This window comes from Myxocyprinus asiaticus, chromosome 48 (assembly GCF_019703515.2).
Source record: "Myxocyprinus asiaticus isolate MX2 ecotype Aquarium Trade chromosome 48, UBuf_Myxa_2, whole genome shotgun sequence".
Lineage (NCBI taxonomy): Eukaryota > Metazoa > Chordata > Actinopteri > Cypriniformes > Catostomidae > Myxocyprinus > Myxocyprinus asiaticus.
The window spans coordinates 350,063-375,964 of record NC_059391.1 but is presented as its reverse complement, the minus strand read 5'-3'; the positions used below and the strand labels follow the sequence as shown (position 1 = coordinate 375,964).

The window sequence follows — 25,902 nt, the reverse complement described above, 5'->3', positions numbered from 1 at the left end:
CTGCCTCAATTTGGCATGGCATGGAGGTGATCAGTTTGTGGCACTGCTGAGGTGGTATGGAAGCCCAGGTTTCTTTGACAGTGGCCTTCAGCTCATCTGCATTTTTTGGTCTCTTGTTTCTCATTTTCCTCTTGACAATACCCCATAGATTCTCTATGAGGTTCAGGTCTGGTGAGTTTGCTGGCCAGTCAAGCACACCAACACCATGGTCATTTAACCAACTTTTGGTGCTTTTGGCAGTGTGGGCAGGTGCCAAATCCTGCTGGAAAATGAAATCAGCATCTTTAAAAAGCTGGTCAGCAGAAGGAAGCATGAAGTGCTCCAAAATTTCTTGGTAAACGGGTGCAGTGACTTTGGTTTTCAAAAAACACAATGGACCAACACCAGCAGATGACATTGCACCCCAAATCATCACAGACTGTGGAAACTTAACACTGGACTTCAAGCAACTTGGGCTATGAGCTTCTCCACCCTTCCTCCAGACTCTAGGACCTTGGTTTCCAAATGAAATACAAAACTTGCTCTCATCTGAAAAGAGGACTTTGGAACACTGGGCAATAGTCCAGTTCTTCTTCTCCTTAGCCCAGGTAAGACGCCTCTGACGTTGTCTGTGGTTCAGGAGTGGCTTAACAAGAGGAATATGACAACTGTAGCCAAATTCCTTGACATGTCTGTGTGTGGTGGCTCTTGATGCCTTGACCCCAGCCTCAGTCCATTCCTTGTGAAGTTCACCCAAATTCTTGAATCGATTTTGCTTGACAATCCTCATAAGGCTGCAGTTCTCTCGGTTGGTTGTGCATTTTTTTCTTCCACACTTTTTCCTTCCACTCAACTTTCTGTTAACATGCTTGGATACAGCACTCTGTGAACAGCCTTCTTTGGCAATGAATGTTTGTGGCTTACCCTCCTTGTGAAGGGTGTCAGTGATTGTCTTCTGGACAACTGTCAGATCAGCAGTCTTCCCCATGATTGTGTAGCCTAGTGAACCAAACTGAGAGACCATTTTGAAGGCTCAGGAAACCTTTGCAGGTGTTTTGAGTTGATTAGCTGATTGGCATGTCACCCATATTTTAATTTTTTGAGATAGTGAATTGGTGGGTTTTTGTTAAATGTGAGCCAAAATCATCACAATTAAAAGAACCAAAGACTTAAACTACTTCAGTCTGTGTGCATTGAATATATTTAATACACGAGTTTCACAATTTGAGTTGAATTACTGAAATAAATGAACTTTTCCACGACATTCTAATTTATTGAGATGCACCTGTGTGTGTATATATATATATATATATATATATATATATATATATATATATATATATATTCACATAGATATTTACAGATATTGCTATGATTTATTTTTACAATACTAAATAACGTCATCACATTGGTCTGTCTGACCAATCTCTGCAGTGCTGATCCTAGTTGTGAGTATCGACACGTGCATTTTTCAGGAAACAAAGGAAAACACTATAATCTCAGATAACTCAGATAAAATCTGCACGCACGTCTGAAGAGCTGAAATAGCTGGAGGGGAATTATCACGATTAGAAGATCAGGTATACAGTTGAGTGCTTTCAGATTTTACACAAATGTAAGAGATAAAAGTAGTTTTATAGTTTTATAGTTTTTTTATTTTTATTGAGTCCTGCCCTTCAGAAGCTACATAACAGATATTTACATATATCCCACAAGACAAAATTATAACAATCTACACATCATCCAGTTCAAAAGTTTATGTCCCCTTAGTGTGTTGCCTTCAGCGTCAACTACATAAAAAATCAAAAGGCAATTTTTTGTTATATCTCTCTTATTTTTGAAATGATGTACATCTTGCAAATTTTGCAAACGTATAAAATCAACTGAACCTCATAGCATCTCTGATGTGTGTTGTTGTTTATTTATGTTGCTGAATCAGGTGAAGGAGGAAGAGGATGACGTGTCGGAGCTGCAGCTGCGTCTCTTAGCGTTGCAGTCGGCCAGCAGGAAGTGGCAGCAGAAGGAGCAGCAGGTTCTGAAGGAGAGCAGGGAGAAGATCACAAAAGCTGCCAAAGTGTCTCAGGACAAGAGCAGCTCTCCGTGCGACAGGAACAAGATGAACAGCAGAGCAAATGCTGCTGTGTGCAGGTCACAGGACAGAGCCAGACCTGCAGCCAAACCGGCTTCGGACAAGACCAAACCAGTGGCCAGAGCAAAGAAACCTGCTCACATGAGTAAGAAATTCAGATATTACACAGTGACAGGGTTTCAGTCTCAGTTAATCAGCAGATTGCCGAAGTTCATGCATGTGTTGTACCACAGCAAAGCAGGCGTGGCGAAAGCAGCGCCTGCGCACATGGAAACTGCAGCATCAGCAAGAACAGGTAGAGCAAAGACACAAACAAGAGGAAGAGGAGGAGAGGAAGAAGAGAGAGGATGAAATCCGGAAGATCAGAGATCTATCCAATCAGGATGAGCAGTACAACCGCTTCATGAAGCTGGTGGGATCTAAATGTCGCTCGAACAGCAAGGTCAGAGTCCTCACCATGTCTCATATTTTATTACAAGGCTGTCATTTTACCATGTTAATTCAGTGAGATTAATTGTATTAAAAATATAATATGTTGAAAGAAACTGACAATTAATCAAGCCCCCTGACAGTCCATAAATTCCGTAGTAAGGAATTCTCCCACCAACTAAAAATGCTTTAAATATGACTAGGGGTGTCGAGACACGTTTTGAACTGCATTTAACTTGACAGTGTGTTTTAAAAACTCAGTGGTTAGACACAGAGAGTGAGCTGCTGAAAGTGTGTCTGACAAATACATGTACATAGTAGGGCTGGGCAATATATCATATATTTACAATGTAATCACCACAATTTTGCTGACGATATAAAATTAAGCAGTATTGTGAATATCGCAATGATTTTAAAGCGCTTAGTGTTTGGCCATTACGTTTCTCAAAGACACTCCATCTTGAGACTAATTTCACCATCCTTGCATGGCTGCATAATTAATTAAACAAAATAAATAAATACATAGGTTGTGTGCCCTTCAGAGTGAACATTTGATGCACTGTTCCATGTACACTTGCAGGGCTCATGATGTTTTCAGCGCTCTCGGAGTGATTGGTGTGCATTATGAAAGCAAATTGCTGCAGGTTCACGCATTTCAATTTCTTGTAACTGCTACAAGTTATTATAAAGATGTAAAGACGCAACACCGTGTCACAGGAAAGGAGATGACAGCACTTCTCCAGACTTGTAAGGAGAATAAATCTATAAAATACACAGTGCAACTGTGGTCTTCTTACAAGGCTCTAGGTGAAAGTGCATTATAAATGTGTGAAATATATTACTATTATATAAAACAAATCTAATCCTCAAACTAATGATAATAATTCAGTGTTATAATAATATTCATCTTGACCGGGTCTCAAAAAGTGAGTGAAGTTGTAGTTTTTACACAAAAAATGTTTTTAGTAAAATAATTGTTGGTAAATATTGATTTTATTACTATATTTTGTTGTATTGGTGCATTTAAATTAAAGTCTCATTCTTCCTTGGGTTCATGTGTGGAAAACATTACTTTTAAATAGAGCTTTACTTCTTGCATTAAACGTTTTGAAGCCATAAATTTGCTATACTTAAAATTGCATTAAATATCCATATATATATATATATATATATATATATATATATAAACTCAAAAAAGAAATGTCCTCTCACTTTCAACTGCTTTTATTTTCAGCAAATTAAACATGTGTAAATATTTGTATGAACATTTAAAGATTCAACAACTAAGACATAATCTGAACAAGTTTCACAGACATGTGACTAACATAAATGGAATAATGTGTCCCTGAAAAAAAAAAGGGGGGGGGGGGGGTCAAAATCAAAAGTAACAATCAGTATCTGGTGTGGCCACCAGCTGCATTAAGTACTGTAGTGCATCTCCTTCTCATGGAATGCACCAGATTTGCCAGTCCTTGCTGTGAGATGTTACCCCACTCTTCCACCAAGGCACTTGCAAGTTCCCGGACATTTCTGGGGGGAATGGCCCTAGCCCTCACCCTCCGATCCAACAGGTCCCAGATGTGCTCAATGGGATTGAGATCCGGGCTCTTCGATGGCCATGGCAGAACACTGACATTCCTGTCTTGCAGGAAATCACGCAGAGAACGAGCAGTAAGGCTGGTATTGTCATGCTGGAAGGTCATGTCAGGATGAGCCTGCAGGAAGGGTACCACATGAGGGAGGAGGATGTCTTCCCTGTAACGCACAGTGTTGAGTTGAGATTGCCTGCAGTGACAACAAGCTCAGTCCGACGATGCTGTGGCACACCGCCCCAGACCATGACGGACCCTCCACCTCCAAATCGATCTCGCTCCAGAGTACAGGCCTCGGTGTAACGCTCATTCCTTCGACGATAAACGCGAGTCTGACCATCACCCCTGTTGAGACAAAACCGCGACTCGTCGGTGAAGAGCACTTTTTGCCAGTCCTGTCTGGTCCAGCGAAGGTGGGTTTGTGTCCATAGGTGACATTGTTGCCAGTGATGTCTGGTAAGGACCTGCCTTACAACAGGCCTACAAGCCCTCAGTCCAGCGTATTGTGGACAGTCTGAGCACTGATGGAGGGATTGTGCGTTCCTGGTATAAATCGGGCAGTTGTTGATGCCATCCTGTACCTGTTCCGCAGGTGTGATATTCGGATGTACCAATACTGTGCAGGTGTTGTTACACGTGGTCTGCAACTTCGAGGATGATCAGCTGTCCTTCTTGTCTCTCTGTAGCGCTGTCTTAGGCGTCTCACAGAATGGACATTGCAATTTATTGCCCTGGCGACATCTGCAGTCCTCATGCCTCCATGCAGCATGCCTAAGGCACGTTCACGCAGATGAGCGGGGACCCTGGGCATCTTTCTTTTGGTGTTTTTCAGAATCAGTAGAAAGGTCTCTTTAGTGTCCTAAGTTTTTATAACTGTGACCTTTATTGCCTACCGTCTGTAAGCTGTTAATGTCTTAATGACCATTCCACAGGTGCATATTCATTAATTGTTTATGGTTCATTGAACAAGCATGGAAAACATTGTGTAAACCCTTTACAATAAAGATCTGTAAAGTTATTTGGATTTTACAAATTTATCTTTAAAATACAGTTTCCTGAAAAAGGGACGTTCCTTTTTTTGCCGAGTTTATATATTGAATTTTATCAATAGGCTGAAAAATCTCCAGGTATATTTTTTTGTAGTCGTATTGCCCAGCCCTAATACATAGACCAACTAAAATGCCGCAGACAGATGCAAGATGCGAGAACAGCTCTGTCTACCTCAGACAGATTGATGATCTCAACTGCAGAATGAATTGTTGCTGGCCAGTGATAGGCTTATGTTCAGTGAGATGGAAATAAAACAAAATACTGACTTAAGACACTTTTTTGTATTGTCTAATTATTTATCTGCCTCAATTTTGTATTGTCTTAGAATTATCTGCAATAATTGTTGTATATTGTTATTTTGATTGATATATTGAATTCTTTTTTTTTTTTTCAAATCTCAAATATTGAGATATGCGCCTAATTTTAATAAATCAGCATCAAATTAGTATCCAATTTAAAGGGATAGAGATGAAAGAATATGATGTTTTTATGTGACATGTCTTACAGTCTTCGGACACTGATCAGAGGAAACTGCTTAAACAGAGTCTGGACACATCAGGAAACCTCTACCAGTATGATAACTATGATGAGGTTGCTATGGATACTGACAGTGAAACCAACTCACCAGGTACTGGAGACGAGTAATTAGTTCCATGAGAAACACAATTGCTGACTGATGCTTGTCACCTTTACACACAACTAAAATCAGCAGGAAAAATATTGTTGTGATCTAGTGTTTTCGGGTAGAGTTTAACTAAAAAAACACCTTTCAAACATGAATCTGAATTTGATTGTTTTGTAGCCACATCACCGACACATGATGCATTGTTTCCTCTGGAGTCCACACCGCTCAGACAGGTATGTTAACCCTCTCATCTCATATCGACTCCAGATTCTCTTGTCTTGTGATAATGTGCTGTTGTCATGTGTCAGGTTTTGAGGCAGCAGGTGGAGTTTGTTCTTTCAGCTCCTCCTCCTCCTCTGCCCCCGCTGCCGCCCCCAGATGAAACGGAGCTGCCGCCGAAGCCTCCGTTTGCTGACGAGGAGGAGGAAGAGGAGATGCTGCTGAGAGAGGAGCTGCTCAAATCTCTGGCAAACAAGCGCGCTGTTAAAGCAGAGGTAAATGAGCGCCACAGGATGTGGGTTCTGTGTGTAATGTATGTAACGCGAGTGTGGCTTCAGATGTGATGGAGCTGTTCTCTCTGTAGGACACATCCAGTAGCAGCGGTCCACCCTCTCCTGCTCTGAGACCAGCGGTTCAGTCCAACACCAGAAACAACCTCGCTGCCGTCAGCCTCAACAGCGTCATCTCGCACCCACGAGCGCTCAAGTTTGTGCGGGGCCATTCTGCCCCTAATGCCCCGTTTGTGGTGAGTGACGCCGTGAAATACCCAGAGTTGTAAAGTCAGGCATGTGCACAACTGTAAATTCTCTTTTCATTTGTAAAGTTGCCTCGGCACAAGACTGTGGTGGTGTGTCTGAATGCGTCTGACGACAGTGACTCTGATGGCGAGAGCTGCAGCACCTCTCAGATCGTGTTTGGAGGGCTGGAGTCCATGATTAAAGAAGCACGCAGGACTGTAGAGGTGTGTGGAAACTGGCATGCAGGGCACTTGAACAGTAAGACCGATTGAGATGTAAAATCGAAACAGTGCAGAAAAAAAAAAGTGCTATGACATCAAAGTGTCAAATATGAGCGTAAGAGTTGAGAATGAATGTTATGCAAATTAGGGATGTCAATTTTCAGACATTTTCATAATTGATCATCATGGAAATAAACAGCCAATTAATCATTAACTGTTAATATCACAAAACACACATGCAAATCTTGTATACATATTTGAGTTCATTAAAACTTCACATCGTGGATCGTGGTATATTTCGGACCTTTGGACTTTTTTTTTTATTATAAATTAAGTCAAATCGTAACACGCTGCATAAACGAATACATAACACAGGCTATCGCTTCTCTGGTGCTGGTGAGATGTCAGCTGAATGGGTCTTCGTGCTTTTCCAGCGATTGCTGATGTAATTGTAGGTTGGGATGAAACAAAGGAGATCAGCAGTGCCTGTTATGTTGTATTTTCATGGTGTGTGCAGAAAAGATTAATGTTCATTTATAGAGAAAGTCCAACATTGTATACATTGAGCCCGCTTCATCTCTGATCTGTGGCTGTTTGGCTCTTCTTCTGTAGTGATGTCCGATTCTTGAACGAATCATTCTTTTGAGCCGATTCTCAGCAAGTAACCGGTCGATCTGATTCACAAAATCAAACTGAATCGAACTTTAGTTCTGGGTTGATGATGCAAGACACACAGCTGAAGTACTTGTTCTGGCTATGCAGCAACTGTCTGACTCAAAAAGAACTGAATGAGCTGGTCCCACGAACTGTCAAAGTTTGCAGAGGATTACCAAGACTATGTGTTGAGACGTTAATGGCAGTAGCCGAATAAAATATTTATAAACCTACAGATTTGATCTGTGTTATTTCTGAATTATTCAAAAAAATATTTGTAGATGATAATTTTTACTCTATTAATACAAAATATTAATAATATATTAGTTTTCTAGCTGTGTTTGTGTTTTTTTAATTAGACTAATGAATTGTGTAGCTAAATGTGATGGATATTTTCAAGAAATCTGAATTTCATTAAGTTATGTATCAGCAAAAACATACTAAAACCACACCAAATGCAGATGACTCTTTTAGCCTGAGACCGAGTTTGAAATGAACGTGTTGGACTCATACAGGCTAGGCAGCTCTTACGAGTTACTAGACCGGTTATTGAACCAAAGAACCTGTTCGAAATGAAAAGGAATCAAACCTACAGGCAGAATTGAAAGTCAGCTTTTCGGTCATGTCTGAACAAAGGAGCCAGTCAAATTAACTGTCGGAAGTTTGCAGAGGATTACAGAGATGCTGATACTATGAGCATGCGTGAACCAAGGACTTGAATGAGCCATGGGTGAAATGTACGTTTCTTTAATGACAAACAAAATGCACTGGAAATATGCTTATGACTACTTAAAAAAAAAAAAAAAAAAAACAACAACATTTTTATTAAAACGTGCAAAAAAGCTTTTCAGTCGAGAGATGTTAATTACTTTTACTATTGTTTATTGTGCATGCAGATTATATTATAAATTGTTATAAGCTGAATCATGGTTTGGTAAGTTGATTCTCTTTATATGCTTTAGGCACGTAGAACATATCCGCGTTTGTGCGTTAGTGTCTGTATTGGGTGCTTTAGGTGCAAAACTTTAATGTCGGAAACTAATCCAAGATGTAATCAATATTTGTCAGACGTATTCGACATGCAGGATCACAGAATGAAACATTGATGACAATAAACACACTTATTATAAAAACTTGATTGAATACAAGGTAATAATAAGCATTATGCATTCACATACGGCTTTATTTGAATGTTTGAGCATGAAAAAAATTACATCGGGATGTTAGAATTATGTACAAGTGACGTCATTACGTGATGATGTAAAACAGGGGTCTGCAACCTATGGCACGCATGCCAGCATTGACACGCGGAGGGGTAATTACTGGCATGCCAGCAACGGTGAGGGAGGAGTAGACTATTTTATTTATATAAATTCACGCAGCATGTTTTCATGAGCTGAATGGGAGGCTAAACAAAAAGTTAAAATGTGACGAGGACAGCCAACATTCCATGTTTCATTTGTTTCTTTTTGCTTTCAGAACAACATGTGATGTAGTAAGGAAAACACCACTATTAATCCTTGAGATTTCACAGCATACAGGTACACCCTCCTTAAACCATGGTCACACTCAAAATTACATAAAACGATTAAAAGAGAAAACAAACCCACATCATGGGGTTCAAAAATCTAAATTAAACCTGGAAATAAAGTTTTAGGAATTTGCAGGTGCAGTTCACAGAAAAGGGCTAAATAGTTGTTCGGCTTGTGATGTGCGAATGGCTTGTATGCGCAGCACGAGCCTCGTCACGCTTTAATAGTGTTTAGCCTCCCATTCAGCTGATGAAAATGCTGCGTGATCATGAGGAAGGATTTCATCAAGATGTAGACTGGAATGCAGGTGCGAAAAACTTATAAATAAAATAGACTGCTTCTCTCTCGCTGTTGCTTGCGTGCATGATTTTGGCAAGTGTATGACGTAACATAAGAAATATTTAAGATTCCACACAATTTCGTGATCAGTAATCAAATAAGCAAATTTGTGACATTAACTGTGTTTACTCATTTTGTACAAAAGGACAGGTTTTCTTTCATGAAAGCACTTTCGCAAGATGCTCTGTGATGCTGATAATATCATTTTTAATGAAAAATAAACTAATAAATTAGAAAAATGCAAAACAGAAATTTTCACAGGTGGACTCACTGGGGGCGTCGGCACAGCCATTGACCAGGAAAATAAAAAATGGCACTCCATGTCAAAAAGGTTGCCCGACCCTGACGTAAAAAAACACTGAATTGTATTTTTGAACCGGTTCACAGAAATGAATTTGGAATTTCCATCTCTATTCTTCTGTGATTTGGATAAGACATTACATGCAGCGCGCAAGCACCCTCTAGCAGCAGATATCTGTATAAACAGCCTTATCAACGTCTGCTGTCATAATTACTGAACGCATTTGTCTTGAAATTAATTAATCGACGATCGATAAGATTAACTGATCAAATTAAAAGACAATCAATTTTCGAGATTTTTCACTGTATGTTTGATCAAATTCAGACTGCAGAACTTTTCTGTTGATTTTTATATTTTGTTTTCAGGCAGCCAAACCTAAGCATTCATTGTCAGAGAAGGAGAACAATCCAGTGAAGAGTGCAGAAGCACTGCCTGATGCCAAGATGGAGTATCGCCGGCTGAGGGAGGACATGGGCAGGTAAAGCAGACAGTTGTGGTAGAATCTGTTAGGGAAAAATCAGGAGTACGGTTTTCTCTCTCGCATAGAGTTTATTAGAAATCAAAGAAAAGATCAGTCTCTCCAAACAAAGTTTACACACACCTTTTTTACATTTCTGGTAAATTTGAGACACACACACACAAACGTACACATGTACAGAGCTCCTTACACCCTGTTTCCATCCTTGTTGCTTCTCCCTTATCCCGTTCTTGAACACACTGCATTTATAAACACCCTGTACCTCCCATGGCCACAAAATAATGATAAATCAACTTGAGCAGTTTAAATGTTTTACATTTATAAGAATTAACAATAATTTAAATGCATCGATTAAATATAAGTAATTGTTAAAGAATATTCCAGTTCAATACAAGTTATGCTCAATTGACAACATTTGTGGCATAATAGTGATTACCACAAAAGTTTATTTTGACTTGTCCTTCCTTTTCTTTGAAAGAAGCAAAAATCTTGGTTCCAGTGAGGCACTTACAATGGAAGTCATTGGGGTGAATCCATAAACATTAAAATACTCACTGTTTCAAAAGAATAGCCACAAGCCAGAAACAATATGTGAGTTAACATGATTTTAGTGTGATTTTTACAATTTTACAACTTAATACATGAGTTTAAAAGAATAGTTCCCCCAAAAAGGAAAATTCTCTCATTATTCACATAACCTGATGCCATCCCAGATGTGTATGACTTTCTTTCTTCAGCAGACCACAAATTAAGATTTTTAGAAGATAGAGCTCTGTCAGGTCCTTATAATGCAAGTGAACAGGTGCCAGCACTTTGACAGTCCAAAAGTCACATTTAAGCAGCATAAAAGTAAAAAGACTGTCTTCTGAAGCAAACTGATAAGTTTGTGTAAAAAATAAATCAATAATTAAAACGTTATTAACTTTTAAAAAGCCCTTCCTGCCAGCAGTTGACGCACCACGTAGCTGTCGCATGACGTAAGCGCGTCGGTGAGTTCACGCGAGAATTCAGAAGCGGTGCTTATTTACAACAGAATAACGAATGTCGCGTGAGAGTTCAGCCATTTCAAACAGCATCAGAGCCCTGGACGGAAGCGGTGATTTAAAGTTAAAAACATTTTAATTATCGACATGTTTCTTACATAAGCCTATCGTTTTGCTTCAGAAGACATTCATTGATCGACTGGAGTCGTGTGGATTACTTTTATGCTGCCTAAATGTTACTTTTGGCCGTCAAAGTACTGGCACCCGTTTACTTGCATTCCAAGACCTGACAGAGCTCTATCTTCTAAAAATCTTCATTTGTGTTCTGCTGGAGAAGACAGTCATACATATCTGGGATGGCAATCAGGGGTAAGTGAATAATGAGAGAATATTCATTTTTAAGTGAACTTTTCCTTTAAAAGAAGAATTAAAGTGCTTTTATTAAATTATAAGCTTCACATTTCTGTATTTAAACCCTCCAAAAATTGACCACATTCACTTTCATTGTAAGTGCCTCACTGTAACCTCAGTTTTTGCTTTTTATAAAGAAAAGGAGGAACGAGTTGAAATTAATATTTATGGTAATCAACATCATGCCACAAATGCTGTTGATTGAGCTTAACTTGTTTTGAGCCTGGGATATTCCTTTTAACCATCCATCTGAAGACTGCTGTCCTGAACTGCGACTGACTGATTAGCCATAGCTTCCCCAGTTATGACACACAGTAGCTGGTCCTTCTTTTCTGAGCTTGCGGACATGACATAAACATGAATGAAGTAAGCCTGTGATTTTATGCCAAATCCGACCCAACAGCTCAAAATAAAAATCATTATTGTAAGCTTACCATTGTGAATTGGGGTAGGGCAAGGAAAGGGTTTTGAACACGCATGTTTTATGTACTCGCTGAATAATAGACTTTTGTTAATTGTAACAAAAAAAAAAAATCTTCCTTTTGAGTTAGAATTATGTGGAAATAAGAAACGCAATTCTTATTGCATTTACTGCCCTCAGCAACCTGTTGCTTGTTGACGACAGAGCATACAGAGCCATTGGTCCATGTCATCGGTAGGTGTGACCTGGAACAATTAATTCCCGTTCAGTCAGTTAAGAATAGTCAACATGAACACGTTGGCATGCGAGTTATTAGCGAGCAGGTGGAATTTTACCTATATCTATACACTGTAAAAAATCAAAAGTTATCCACTTAACAGTTTGTTTGTCTGTGTATTCACTTAACTAAATAAATTAAGTCCATCACACAAATCTCAACTTTATTCTACATTTGATAGTTCAGTCAACTTTTAAAAAAGAGTTTGACTGACAAATGGAAGTTAGATTAATTTTTTTTTTTTTTTAAGCGTACAATTGTTTGCGTAGAGACATTTAAAAAAAAATGTCATGCAATTTTTTTTTTTATTACTTTACAAATGGAAATCAAACTCAAATACTCTTAAGTGCCGTATTCAACATGCAGGATTTCAGAATGAAACACTGATGACAATAAACACAATTATTATAATAACTTAATTGAATAAAAGATAATAATAAGCAATATGCACTCACATATGGCTTTTTAAATGTTTGACTGTGAAACCATGATGTTAGAAATACGTACAAGTGATGTCATTACGTGATGATGTAAAAGAACCACTTAATTGTATGTGAACCGGTTCGCAGTAATGAATTGGACTTCCCATCACTATTCTTCTGTGATTTGGAAAAGACATGACATGCAGTGCGCAAGTGCCCTTTAGCGGCAGATATCTATATAAACAGCCTCATCAACGTCTGCTGTCATAAATACTGAATGTATTTGTCCTGAAATTAATCAACGATCGATAAGCTTAACCGAACAAATTAAACAACAATGAATTGATTTTCGATTAATCATTAATATCCGTTATTCAAATCATTTTGACTATGTTTGATCAAATTCAATCTGCAGAAAATTTAGGATGATTTTGATATTTTGTTTTCAGGCAGCCAAACCTAAGTCAAGTCAAATTGATTTGTATAGCGCTTTTCACAACAGGTGTCGTTTCAAAGCAGCTGTATGTGAAATTATGCTATAACAGAAAATGAATGAATATAATGCCAATATTAGTTATTTATGTTTAGAACTATTAGTGGTTAAAATTAGTAAACTAAGTGTTGTGGGTCAATGATTAAACAAAATGATTTTATATTAACTATAAGCTTTAGTGTTAAAGTCCTTGAAGTCATCCCGAATTAACTGAGGAAATATGCTTTGTCCATTTTGGCCGATGAAGGCTTTTGTTGGTGGTTAATTCATTTTCTTTGTAGTTTAGAGAGTGTTGTCCATCCTTTGACCAAGTTGAAATAGGTATCTTTCAGTGACAAGCATTGCAGTCGCTCTGGTAACCTCTGGATATAATCCTGAGGTTTAAACAGGGAAAGAAATAGAATAAAATTAGCGTAGATGCCATTCAATTTGAAGCAGGGTTAAAGAATAAGAGAAGTGTTTGTGGTTCCTGCAGACCTAACTAAAGCAGCATAGCTATGAATTGAGGGATAAATTAGGTGTATGTCTGGCTGAATAGATAAGTCTTTAGTTTAGACTTAAACTGAGATAGTGTGTCTGAGTTCCAAACACTGCTAGGAAGACTATTCCTTAGATTAGGAGCCAAAAAATTTAAATGATCTCCCTCCTTCTGTTGTTTTTTAATATTCTCTGTATTGTTAACAGGCTGGAGTTTTGCGATCATAATGAGCGCAATGGTTTATAGCGTGACAGAAGATTACTTAAGTACTTTGGAACTAGACCATTCAAAGCTTTGTAAGTAATAAATTTAATCTTAAAATTAATATAAAACTTAACAGGCAGCCAATGTAACGCCGATAAAATGGGGCTGATATGATCGTATTTCTTGGTTCTAGTTAGCACTCTCGCTGTTGCATTTTGAACCAACTGAAGTTTATTTATTAAACCTGCAGGACATCCACCAAGTAATTCATTACAATAATCTAGTCTTGAGGTCATGAATGCTTGAATTATGTTTTCGGCATAAGAAACAGATAGCATGTGTCATAACTTGGCAGTATTTCTGAGGTGGAAGAATGCAGTTCTACAAATATTGGAAATTAGTTTTTCAAAGGTTAGATTGCTATCAAATGTAACACCTACATTTTTTGCTGTAGAACTCGACGTTACAGTACATCCATCAAGAGTCAGATTATATTTTAGTGTCTTATTTTTTTTAGGTTTTTGTTCCAATAATTAGTACTTCTGTTTTATCGGAATTGAGTAGAAGGAAATTTCTAGTCATCCACTCTTTGATATCTTTTATATACTGTTAATTTTGAAAATTTTGAAATTTCGTTCGGTTTCGAAGAAATATGAAGTTGTGTATTGTCGGCATAACAGTGAAAACGAATTCCATGGTTCCTGATAATGTCTCCCAGGGGGAGCATATATAGGGAGAAAAGCAGAGGCCCTAAAACTGATCCCTGTGGCACTCCATACTTTGTTCTGACAGTTCCTCATTTACACAAAGTGGTAGCGGTCAGAGAGGGAGGACCTAAACCAAGCTAATGCCTGTCCACAAATGCCAACATAATTCTCAAGCTTATCCAAGAGAATGTCATGATCTATGGTGTCGAAGGCAGCACTAAGATCGAAAAACACTAGAAGAGAAATACAGCCACGATCAGATGATAAGAGCAAGTCATTTGTATCTCTGATGAGTGCAGTCTCTGTACTATGATGGGGCCTAAATCCTGATGGAAATTTTTCATATATACCATTTCTCTGTAAAAATGAACATAGTTGGGAGGACACTACCTTTTCTAGAATTTTTGACATAAATGGGAGATTTGAAATTGGTCTGTAACTAGCCAATTCTCCTGGATCAAGCTGTGGTTTCTTGATAAGCGGTTTCATAATTGCCAGTTCAAAGTTTCTTGGGACATGCCCTATAATGAGGCGTTAATAATATTAAGAAGAGGTACTGAGATTACAGGAAACACCTCTTTTAGGAGTTTAATCAGTATTTGATATAACATCCATGTTGTTGATTTTGATGTTTTTATCATTTTTGTTAGCTCTTCCTGACCTTTAACAGTGAAGGGTCAAAGTTGCTCGTAGGGAATAATTTTTGTCTTCTGGGGTGCTGTGGCAGACAGATGCGTAATTCCAATTTAGTTTCTGATGATTTTGATTTTATAATTAAAGAAATTCATAAATTCATTACTACTATGCTGCGATGGAATATCTGGTTCAACAGAATTTTTCTCCTAACCAATTTAGCCACTGTAATGAATAAACACCTAGGATTGTTGTGGTTATTTTCTTTGAGTTTGCTTAAATATGCAGACCTGGCAGTTTTTAGAACCTGTCTGTAGTTAGGGACACTATCCTTCCATGCACCGCAAAATACCTCTAATTTTGTATTCTTCCACTTACACTCCATGTTCCGAGCTGCTTTGTTGAGAGCACGAGTGTGATCATTGGACCATGGTGCAAGATTTTTCTCTTTAACTTTCTTTAATTGAAGGGGACGACATTATCTAGAGTGCTGGAGAAGACCCATATTTATCCATATTTTCTGTGACAATCAAGTTCTTCTGAACTTTTTGGCATACTGAGTATTTGAGACAAGTCTGAAAGATTATTACTGAAGCTATCTTTAGTAGTTGAAAGAATAGCTCTGTCTGAATGATATAGTTGCTGGGGCCTTTAACCGCGTCATATGTAGAGTCACATATTTGTGACAGCTAATTAAATGCCCAGAAGCAGAGCATCACATATTTGTGTCTTTGGAATTGACAGCGATATCACAAGTTCACAGATTTTGTAGTCCCGTGAAGTGCCTTGACGAGCGTAGCTTTCTTTGGACTTTTGTTGTATTTCCTTCTAAAACGTGAACATGGGCTTTCTTTTAAAAATATCAAATAGGCTTTAGTTTACATCACAGCCATACACACACATACCCCTGCTGCTTCTCATGCTTGAGCCAGTGTTCAGTCATGGAAACTGAGAGTCTGACCACTTTTCCACTGACATGAGAACCAAACAATTATCTACCTGACCATGTTACTACATAACCAGCCTAAAAACTAACGTAGCACATCAAGGTCTTTGCTTACGATGAGGTTGCAGCCGTTTTGCAAGTCACTACAGATGAATGAAAAATGAGTTCACAATATATCAATTAATAAGGAACACTTACTTGTGCTGCACATCCCAAGAAACCTCAGGATAACTGCTAAACCAGCAAAACATGAATTTTGATTTCATAGAGTCTTTAAATCTGCTTTTGCTTCAAGCAGCCAACACAAAGACAAACTCGCTATGCTGTTTATAGAATCAGCTGTTCAAGCATCCTTTTCAACCACATGATGCATTTTTTTTATTTAAAGCTGCAGTATGTAACTTTGTGCTATCTAGCGACATCTGTGGTTGAAACTTAAAAGTGCAAGCAATTTGCGGAAAGATACATTACGTCAGTCGTGTTCTGGCACTGGTCTTCTGGCGGATGAATCACCAGTGTATGATCATGACTGAAGCCGGAGTTATAATGTGCTATTTTCATGTTGATATATGTTATACGATTAAACATTTGAAACGGAAATATTACTTGCTTTGAAGATAAACAACACTCTTGTTTACATAATTGAATGAATTTTACACTTAAATCGCTTTTCTGACACTACACTCAAAGCACTTTTAAGTGGAGAACAGGGTACTCTCCTCAGCCACCACCAGTATATCTTAATATGATTATTCAAGTGTTTTATCTACTATTCATGTTTGAATTGCTCTACAATTTTCAATTTAGGAGGTTAAACTCGTGATATGGCTGATACGAGTTCAATAGAAGACTTTTTTATTTTTATACTATATTGTCCAGCCTCAGTTAATACAATAGCATGTCTGTGCAGTGCACACAATAACACTGTAAACTAAAAACATAAAATGAGGATTCAGTAATGATATATTATATGAATATATATGCTTAAATATGTAATATAACAATTACAAGAAGTCAATTTCAGAAGGCATACATATTAAACATGTCACAGTAACTTCACCAGACAACGTAGATGCATTGCGATCGGTTAACACACAAGTAATGTTCGATTCATGAAAGCATGACAAGCAATATTAGCTTCAACAACCCTACCAGAAAACATATCCAAGCACTATAGCAGGTAAACAACTTTGCCAAATGGATAACAGATAAACATCCATCTAGACTGCAGCGATGCTGTCCTGAACTATGTGAGTTAAACAGCGTAGTTAGTTTTGCCAGCTGAAACATGAGACAGCCGGTACTTCTTTCCTGCGTGTGTGGATATGACAATAACGCAAGGATGAATGTCATAAACCAGCGATTTTGTGCCAAATGGAACCCGACAGCTCAAAATACAAATAATGTTTATAGGCTTACAATAGTGAATCGGGGTAAGGTAAGGACATTGTTTTGAAGGTTGATTGTTTATGTACTCAATCAGTAATGGCAATTTGTTCATTTTTACCAAAAAAGTCTTACATAGTGCAGCTTTAACAGAGATACAACGATAACAGTGTACTCGCGCACAACCTGTGTTTATCTTTACCATTTCAGCAGCAAATAAAAATTATTGATGTTCTTACACACTCATCTAGTGTTTAACTCACTTCAAACAAATATGATATGGATCAAATAAAGGTAATATGTATACTGCATAATCCATTCTGTTGCCTTGCAATGACTACTTCCTGACTGATGTGCTACTTGCCTATACTCTATCCCCCTCTGTGTGTGGGACATGAGATGTGACACTCTTTTTCTGTTTTTGCAGTTCTCAGTTTTTGCATTCTTTTGAGCATATTATTTTTTGTGTGAAAATAACTCTGTGGGTGGTATTGTAATTTATACCTACACATGTGGTTAAAAATGGAACCAGTCATCTTGTTCAGAACTGTTCCCAAACCTACCATAAGTAATTGAAAATCAACCTGTGCACACTGACTCCAGGATACTGCATAAAGCATAAACCTCACCTAGCACAATTTTTGCCATTTTGCTGTTGAATATGCATAAGGTAAAACCTGGTCAATGCTCCCGCTTTAAGAAGTACTTGCAAAGGAGGTCTTTTTTTTTTTTTCTCATTCTGTATCATTTTGGTCTGTAACGGAAGATTCAATGCATGAAACACATCATGGATGAGACGTGTAATGCGGTGCGTGATGTTCTGCAGTGTGGAGAAGCAGAGGTTGATGGTGGCCTCATCTCCTGTGGGCTCCGACTCAGAGCTGGACATCAGAATAAGAGCAGCTGACCTGCAGGAGAAGTTCAATCAACACAAGTGAGTCAGTCCATCTCAGTCTAATGCATGAAGAAACACACACAATACCTATGAATGCATCTCTATGTTTTTCCTATTGCATTTCCTGTGTTTTGTGTGCAGAGCTCAGCTGAGAAAAGATGATTCTCTGCTGAAGCTGCTCCTGCAGCAGGAAATGAAGAAGAAAGAGTCTCTGAAAGCAGCCGAGGGAAAAGTAATGCGACTCAAAGAGCAGCTGCTGGCATCTGAGAAGATTGTGAGCGCCAATAGAGTACTGCTCAAGAAACTACAAGAACAGGTGTGTGTGTGAGAGATGTCTGTGAGTTGCATTTAGTTGAGGGGTGCGATTACTTTTCCAAGTAATGAAATGTATGATTTTTACCTGGTGGATGATACAATAGGAGAAGGGGGAAAAAATCCTGTAGACTTAAAATGGAGGGACTTAAGGGTGGGTTCTTTTGACAACCACTCAGAACACCCCAGCAACCACTAAAAACCTCTCTGAACACCTCAGCAATGGTCTAGTGTCCACAAAGAACACCTAGCAACTGCGAAGCAGTGTTCTAAAAAGCAATGCCCTAGCAACAACCCAAGAGGCAACTTCGGAACTCCTTGGCAGCTATATAGCAACGCTCTGGCAACATTCTAGTGTCATGGTGTTCAGTTTCAGCTGAAAACATTTTTTCAGGGTTTATAATCTGTAAATGTGTGTTATGTGAACTCTCAGTGTAACATGATACATTATCATCTGCAGATTCAGCGAATTCAGCACCGTGTGACTGTAAAGCAGCATCAGTCTGTAAAGCTGGAGAAAGATCTCGCTCAAGCGCAGGCCGCCACTGCTCCTGCTGCAGTAAAACACAGCAAATCTGCTGCACTCTACTCGGTGAGAGCTGCAGATACACCAAACCAGAACTGTTTCAACCAATGAATCTGTGTAAAACTGTCACAGTGAAAATTATTATTTTTTTATTTTTTTTTGCAGGTGGTGAAGGTTCGGCGTGTGGATTACTCAGACACACACTATGCAGAGCTCATCACACAGAAGAAACGTTTGCAGCAGCTGGAGTCTGAATACGCTCTTAAGATTCAAAAACTGAAAGAAGCTCAGGCGTTACGACAGGCTGAGTCGCAGCCCACCGTCCCGCAGACAGCCAGCCCACTATACCCGTTACCGCAGCCCTCGTTGCACGACCTGACGCAGGATAAACTCACCCTGTCCAGCGAGGACGTGGAGGCCGAGGACGATGAGCAACAGCAGCTGGTTCCTGCCGCAGTGACGTCCTCGAAACGGCGGCGATCGTTCCGTGAATCTGGCTCCTTCACCAAACCCAATCTGTGCCATCTGGAAGTGCCTGCTGCGTTGCCCGTGCCCATCAAACACACTAAACCATCTTTGTGCAGCACGGTTGATCTGCCAATGCTGCTGCTGGGACTGAACGTGCAGGACCTGCGGCAGAGATATCAGCACTGTGCTGGACTCTCTGTGCTGCTGCAGGAGGAGATTAGTGCTCTCTGCGGTGTTCTGGACAACAGAAATAATCTTGGGGAGGTAAAGTCACAAAACCTGGTAGAATCATGTTGCTAGACTTTTGATGGTAGTGGTATTTAAGTTGTGAACTAGTATTCGACCAGTGTGCCTTTTTTATGACACCTAATCTACACTGGATGTGGGCGCTGTGACACAACAAAACTAGGTCTGTGCTGGAAATGTCTAATGTCACTGCACTGTAGACGGCTAGTTCATCATAATGGGAGCGATAAGTTTTGTCCTGTAGTGATGCGTCCCTTGCTTCTAGCGTAGGCCCATATCTAGAAAGCAGATTTAGAAAGTGTAGACCGCTTCGTTGATTATAATGGGAGTGATCTAGAATGCAAAAAACTGAATTAGATGGCAGATGCAATGTATTCAGAATATACTTAATAAAATAATAAAGCACAATTAGGGAATAAAAATTGAATGTTGTTCATTTTGGTTTGTTCTGAGCAGAATTATTTTTTGTTTTTGTTCCGGTTCGAATATTGATGAAGGGTTTTGTTGGCAGTTAATTCGTTGTCTATGCATTCCATTTTAAGAGCGTGTAGTCCAGGGCTCTTCAACTACCTTCTTACGGAGGCCAGAATATCCAGATGAAAACTTTCCATATTGCACTTTCATCGCAAGTAACATGTTACTTAAAAAAAAAAAAAAAAAAAAAAAAAACTTAATACAGTGCATTTATTTATATTAAAATAGTCACAGGGTATAGTGTATATTGAATTATAATTTTCTTAAGGTCTGGCCATAAATTATTTTGTAAGATCTGGCTGAAGAACAAACATGACTTATACTCTTAATTAACAAATTATTTTTGATCAACTTTACTTTGAGAAAAAAATCAAAAACAAACAAAAAAACCAATCATTTTAACATTTTAGGGCTATTGTTTACAAATTATGAAAATTGAGGAGAAACATTTAGACCTGCTAAAGCCCTCTCACAATATCAGCCCACATATGAAAACAATGGCCATATAGAAATGTCACATTTATTTAAGAATGCATTTAAATTGAATTTTCTTTTTGGAAAAAAAAGAGATAAAATGTCTATTCTTCCATTTTCTCTATAAAGTATCATCCTATTCAGTGAGGAAAAAATTAGTCCTGCTAATATTGTGAATTTGCACACAATAGCCAAATTTTTGTGTAGGTAGTCATTGGCAAAAGAAGAACAAACTGAGCTGATGCTGTTCTTGATTGAGATGGCTGAATCACAGCTGTATAGAACCAAATATAATCAGGATATTTGCAGGTTTAGTTTCACATTATCATTTTTTTCCAAGCCCTACAGACCCTGAACAGATGAGACACGATCGTTTGAGACTTCCAAGAATAGTGAATAAAAGCGAACTTTTCAGCGTATTTTCTTTTAAACGTTCGGTTTTCATAATCAATTGTTTTAATTATTTTTACATCTGTAGATTTGACCGCACTCCACACAACTAAGCAGTTTTATATAAATACATTTGTTTGAAAAAGACGTGATCAAATGCTCACCTAAATGGTGTGGTCCATGATTAGCAAAGCAGTTTAACTAAACTATCACCAGAAAAGCTTAAACGCGTGCTCCGGTCCACACAACTGATAATGGCTGAATGCTGTTGCACGTGCACATGAGCATTGTTAAACTCACTGCTGATTGCTGAGGCTCGCGCCTAATGAATGCTGAGTTTTGCACAGAGAGCACTCTGTTATTTCAGATGGTGAGACATTTTGATCAAAAATCAGTCCGAGGGCCAGACGATCTGGCCCGTGGGCTGGCAGTTGACTAACCCTGGTGTAGTCCATCCTTTGACCAAGATGATACAGGCATCAGTCAGTGAGGGGCATCGCAGTCCGGCTGGAAGCTTATGGCTGGTAATTTTTGTGAACTCCATCCTGAGCTCATGCTTCAGGCAGTGGCTCATGAAAAATCCCATGTCATTAATTCATCCTCTGTGAAGTTCGTAGTAGACTGAAGTGAAGTCTAAAATGACAAAATGACTTGCCTCACCCAATATGAGCAAAAAATAAGTACATCAAGATGCCGCTGTGGATGTCAGCCACGGTGTGGAGCTCTCCAGTTCTTTTGTTGTTTTTGTTTGTTTGTCCTGTGTTTAGTAATCTTTTTCCAACCAGTTTTACCAGGGATGAACTGCTTGAACATTTGGCAGCACATACCAGACAATCTTATCCCGGTTTTTGACTATTCGGACGCTTTGCTGGACATTTTAGTCAGAGGCGCAGCTGTATTGTTTAAGAGATGCAGGTGAGGAAAACGAGCTGGCGTGATGGTCAAGCTTCATCAGCGCGGCTTTCGAACAGTGCTGCCAAGTATTCATCTAGAGATTCTCTGCTCTCTTCCTAACAAAACGGATGAACTACATCGCCTTACCCGTACAAACTAGGACTTTTCAAATTCTGCTGCATTGTGCTTCACAGAAACATGCTGAGTGAAGCCATTCCGGATGGCGCATCACATCTGCCGGGCTTTCAGCTGTTCGGAGCAGATCGCATCGCGGATTTAACGGGGAAAACGAGAGGCGATGGAACATGCTTTTACATCAATGAAAGTTGGTGTACAGATGTAACAGCATTTAAGAAGATGTGCTGTCCTAATTTGGGAGCGCTCTTTATCAACTGTAAGCCTTTCTACTTACCGCAGGAGTTTTATTGTTTGTTCTGGTGAGTGTTTATATCCCGCCACACGCGTGCGTGAGCACAGCACTGCAACAGCTGACTGATCAAATCACAGACATGGAACAACAATATCCGGACTCAGTTATTATTATTCTTGGGGATTAACCTCACACGTGAACTGCCCAAATACAAACAGCACATTACATGCCCAACCAGAGACAGAAATATACTGGATCATTGCTACACAACAATAAAGGATGCATATCGCTCTGTTCCTAGAGCAGCTTTGGTACTCTCTGATCAATGTCTGGTTCATCATCTTCCAACCTACAGGTAGAATCTACAATTGGCTAAACCTGTAGTAAAGACTGTAAAAATATGAACCAATGAAGCAGAGCTGGAACTACAAGCCTGCTTTGACTGCACTGATTGGAGTGTTTTTAAGGCTGCAGACACCAATCTGGACGAGCACAGATACTGTGACATCACATATCAGTTTCTGTGAGGATATGTGCATTTCTAGTAGGACTTATTTAACATACAACAACAACAAACCATGGTTTACAGCTGAGCTCAAGCAGCTTCGTCAGGCCAAAGAGGATGCTTACAGAGGTGAGGATAAAGTCTTGTACAATCAGGCCAGGAACACACTGAATAAGGAAATCAGAGTGGCTAAAAGAAGCTATTCTGATAAGCTGAAAAACAAGTTTTTCAGTGTGAAAACAAGTTTTCAGCTAACGACTCTGCATCAGTGTGGAGTGGCCTGAAACAATTTAACTACAGGACTCCTGCCCCCAACACTGTAGTGGACCAACAACTTGCTGATGTCCTGAATGTCTTCTGCTGTAGATTTGTAAGGCCCAATCTCACACCCCACACCCGCTCTGACCTTCACTTCACACAAACATCAACACCTCCTGCAACCCCCCTCCTGCTACTCAAACTGCACTTAAGATCTGTGAAGTGGAGGTGTGCTGTGTCTTCCGAAAACAAAAGACAAGGAAAGCACAGGGCCCAGACAGTGTTTCACCCACTTGTCTAAAATCCTGTACTAACCAGCTGACCCCCATCTTCACACTGATCTTCAGTGGAGCTGTGTGATGTCTCATGCTGCTTCAAATGCTCAATTATCATTCCTGTCCCAAAGAAACCCAAAATCACAGGACTTAATGACTACAGACACATTGCTCTGACGTCTGTGGTCATGAAATCATTTGAGAGACTGGTGTTGGCCCACCTGAAGGACATCACTGGACCTTTTCTAGATCCCCTTCAATTTACTTATTGAGCAAACAGGTCTGTGGATGATGCAGTCAACATGGGATTGCACCATATCCTGCAACATCTGGACAGACCAGGGACATATGCAAGGATCCTTTTTGTGGACTTCAGTTTGGCTTTCAACACTATCATCCCAGCTATTCTCCAGACTAAATTACACTAACTCTCTATTCCGATGTTTATCTGTCAGTGGATTACCAGCTTTCTGATGGACAGGCAGCAGCTAATGAGATGGGAAATTCACTTCCAGGACATGTACAATCAGCACTGGTGCCCCCCAGGGATGTGTTCTCTCCCCATTACTCTTCTCCCTGTATACAAATGACTGCACCAGCAAGGACACCTCTGTCAAGCTCCTGAAGTTTGCAGACGACACTACTGCCATCGGCCTCATCCAAGATGACGATGAGTGTATACAGAAGGGAGGATGAATGGCTGGCTCAGTGGTGTAGTCAAAACAACCTGGAGCTGAACACGCTCAAAATGGTGGAGATGATTGTGGACTTTAGGAGGAACACCCCAACATTGACCCCCTCACCATTCTAAACAGCACTGTGGCAACAGTGGAGTTATTCAGGTTCCTGGGCACTACCATCTCACAGGACCTAAAGTGGGAGACCCACATTGACTCCATTGTAAAAAAAAAATAAAAAATAAAAAAAGGCCCAGCAGAGGTTGTACTTCCTTCGCCAGTTGAGGAAGTTCAACCTGCCACAGGTGCTGCTGATACAGTTCTACTCAGCAGTCACTGAGTCTGTCCTCTGCACTTCAGTAACTCTCTGGTTTGGTTCAGCCATGAAATCGGATATCAGAAGACTACTAAGGACAGTTCGGACTGCTGAGAGGATTATTGGTTGCCCCCTGCCCTCCCTTCAAGAACTGTACACTTCCAGAGTGAGGAAAAAGGCTGGAAAAATCACTCTGGAGCCCACTACTTTTTTCAACTGTTGCTTTCTGGCAGGTGCTACAGAGCACTGAGCATCATAACCATCAGGCACAGGAACAGTTTTTTTCCCTCAGGCTATCCATCTCATGAACAGTTAAAACTGCCCCATTGAGCAATAATTAATGTGCAATACACAGCTTAGTATATTTATATTTATCCAACATACCACACCTCTTCTGCTATTTATGTTCCTTTGCTTCTGTATATAACAGGTTTGTATTTGTATATTGTACATACATATATATGTGTGTGTGTGTGTATATATATATATATATATATACAGGTGCATCTCAATAAATTAGAATGTCGTGGAAAAGTTCATTTATTTCAGTAATTCAACTCAAATTGTGAAACTCATGTATTAAATAAATTCAATGCACACAGACTGAAGTAGTTTAAGTCTTTGGTTCTTTTAATTGTGATGATTTTGGCTCACATTTAACAAAAACCCACCAATTCACTATCTCAAAAAATTAGAATACATCATAAGACCAATAAAAAAAACATTTTTAGTGAATTGTTGGCCTTCTGGAAAGTATGTTCATTTACTGTATATGTACTCAATACTTGGTAGGGGCTCCTTTTGCTTTAATTACTGCCTCAATTCGGCGTGGCATGGATGTGATCAGTTTGTGGCACTGCTGAGGTGGTATGGAAGCCCAGGTTTCTTTGACAGTGGCCTTCAGCTCATCTGTATTTTTTGGTCTCTTGTTTCTCATTTTCCTCTTGACAATACCCCATAGATTCTCTATGGGGTTCAGGTCTGGTGAGTTTGCTGGCCAGTCAAGCACACCAACACCATGGTCATTTAACCAACTTTTGGTGCTTTTGGCAGTGTGGGCAGGTGCCAAATCCTGCTGGAAAATGAAATCAGCATCTTTCAGCAGAAGGAAGCATGAAGTGCTCCAAAATTTCTTGGTAAACGAGTGCAGTGACTTTGGTTTTCAAAAAACACAATGGACCAACACCAGCAGATGACATCGCACCCCAAATCGTCACAGACTGTGGAAACTTAACACTGGACTTCAAGCAACTTGGGCTATGAGCTTCTCCACCCTTCCTCCAGACTCTAGGACCTTGGTTTCCAAATGAAATACAAAACTTGCTCTCATCTGAAAAGAGGACTTTGGACCACTGGGCAACAGTCCAGTTCTTCTACTCCTTAGCCCAGGTAAGACGCCTCTGACGTTGTCTGTGGTTCAGGAGTGGCTTAACAA

At 39.4% G+C, this 25,902-nt stretch overlaps 1 protein-coding gene across 5 annotated transcripts in view; it reads left to right on the top strand.

Moving 5' to 3' along the window:
- LOC127437222 (zinc finger C3H1 domain-containing protein-like) overlaps positions 1 to 25,902 on the top strand; it is an 86,572-nt gene that overhangs the window by 29,768 nt on the left and 30,902 nt on the right. For 4 of the 5 annotated variants that reach the window (XM_051692022.1, XM_051692020.1, XM_051692018.1 and 1 more), the window contains 12 exons: positions 1,919 to 2,213; positions 2,302 to 2,510; positions 5,647 to 5,767; positions 5,942 to 5,997; positions 6,073 to 6,258; positions 6,348 to 6,509; positions 6,588 to 6,725; positions 9,914 to 10,026; positions 18,214 to 18,321; positions 18,424 to 18,598; positions 19,055 to 19,186; positions 19,286 to 19,852. In XM_051692022.1, coding sequence (XP_051547982.1) covers positions 1,919 to 2,213; positions 2,302 to 2,510; positions 5,647 to 5,767; positions 5,942 to 5,997; positions 6,073 to 6,258; positions 6,348 to 6,509; positions 6,588 to 6,725; positions 9,914 to 10,026; positions 18,214 to 18,321; positions 18,424 to 18,598; positions 19,055 to 19,186; positions 19,286 to 19,852 — 2,262 coding nt within the window. The remainder of the gene's footprint in view (positions 1 to 1,918; positions 2,214 to 2,301; positions 2,511 to 5,646; positions 5,768 to 5,941; positions 5,998 to 6,072; positions 6,259 to 6,347; positions 6,510 to 6,587; positions 6,726 to 9,913; positions 10,027 to 18,213; positions 18,322 to 18,423; positions 18,599 to 19,054; positions 19,187 to 19,285; positions 19,853 to 25,902) is intronic. The other variant, XM_051692021.1, reaches the window with a different exon arrangement.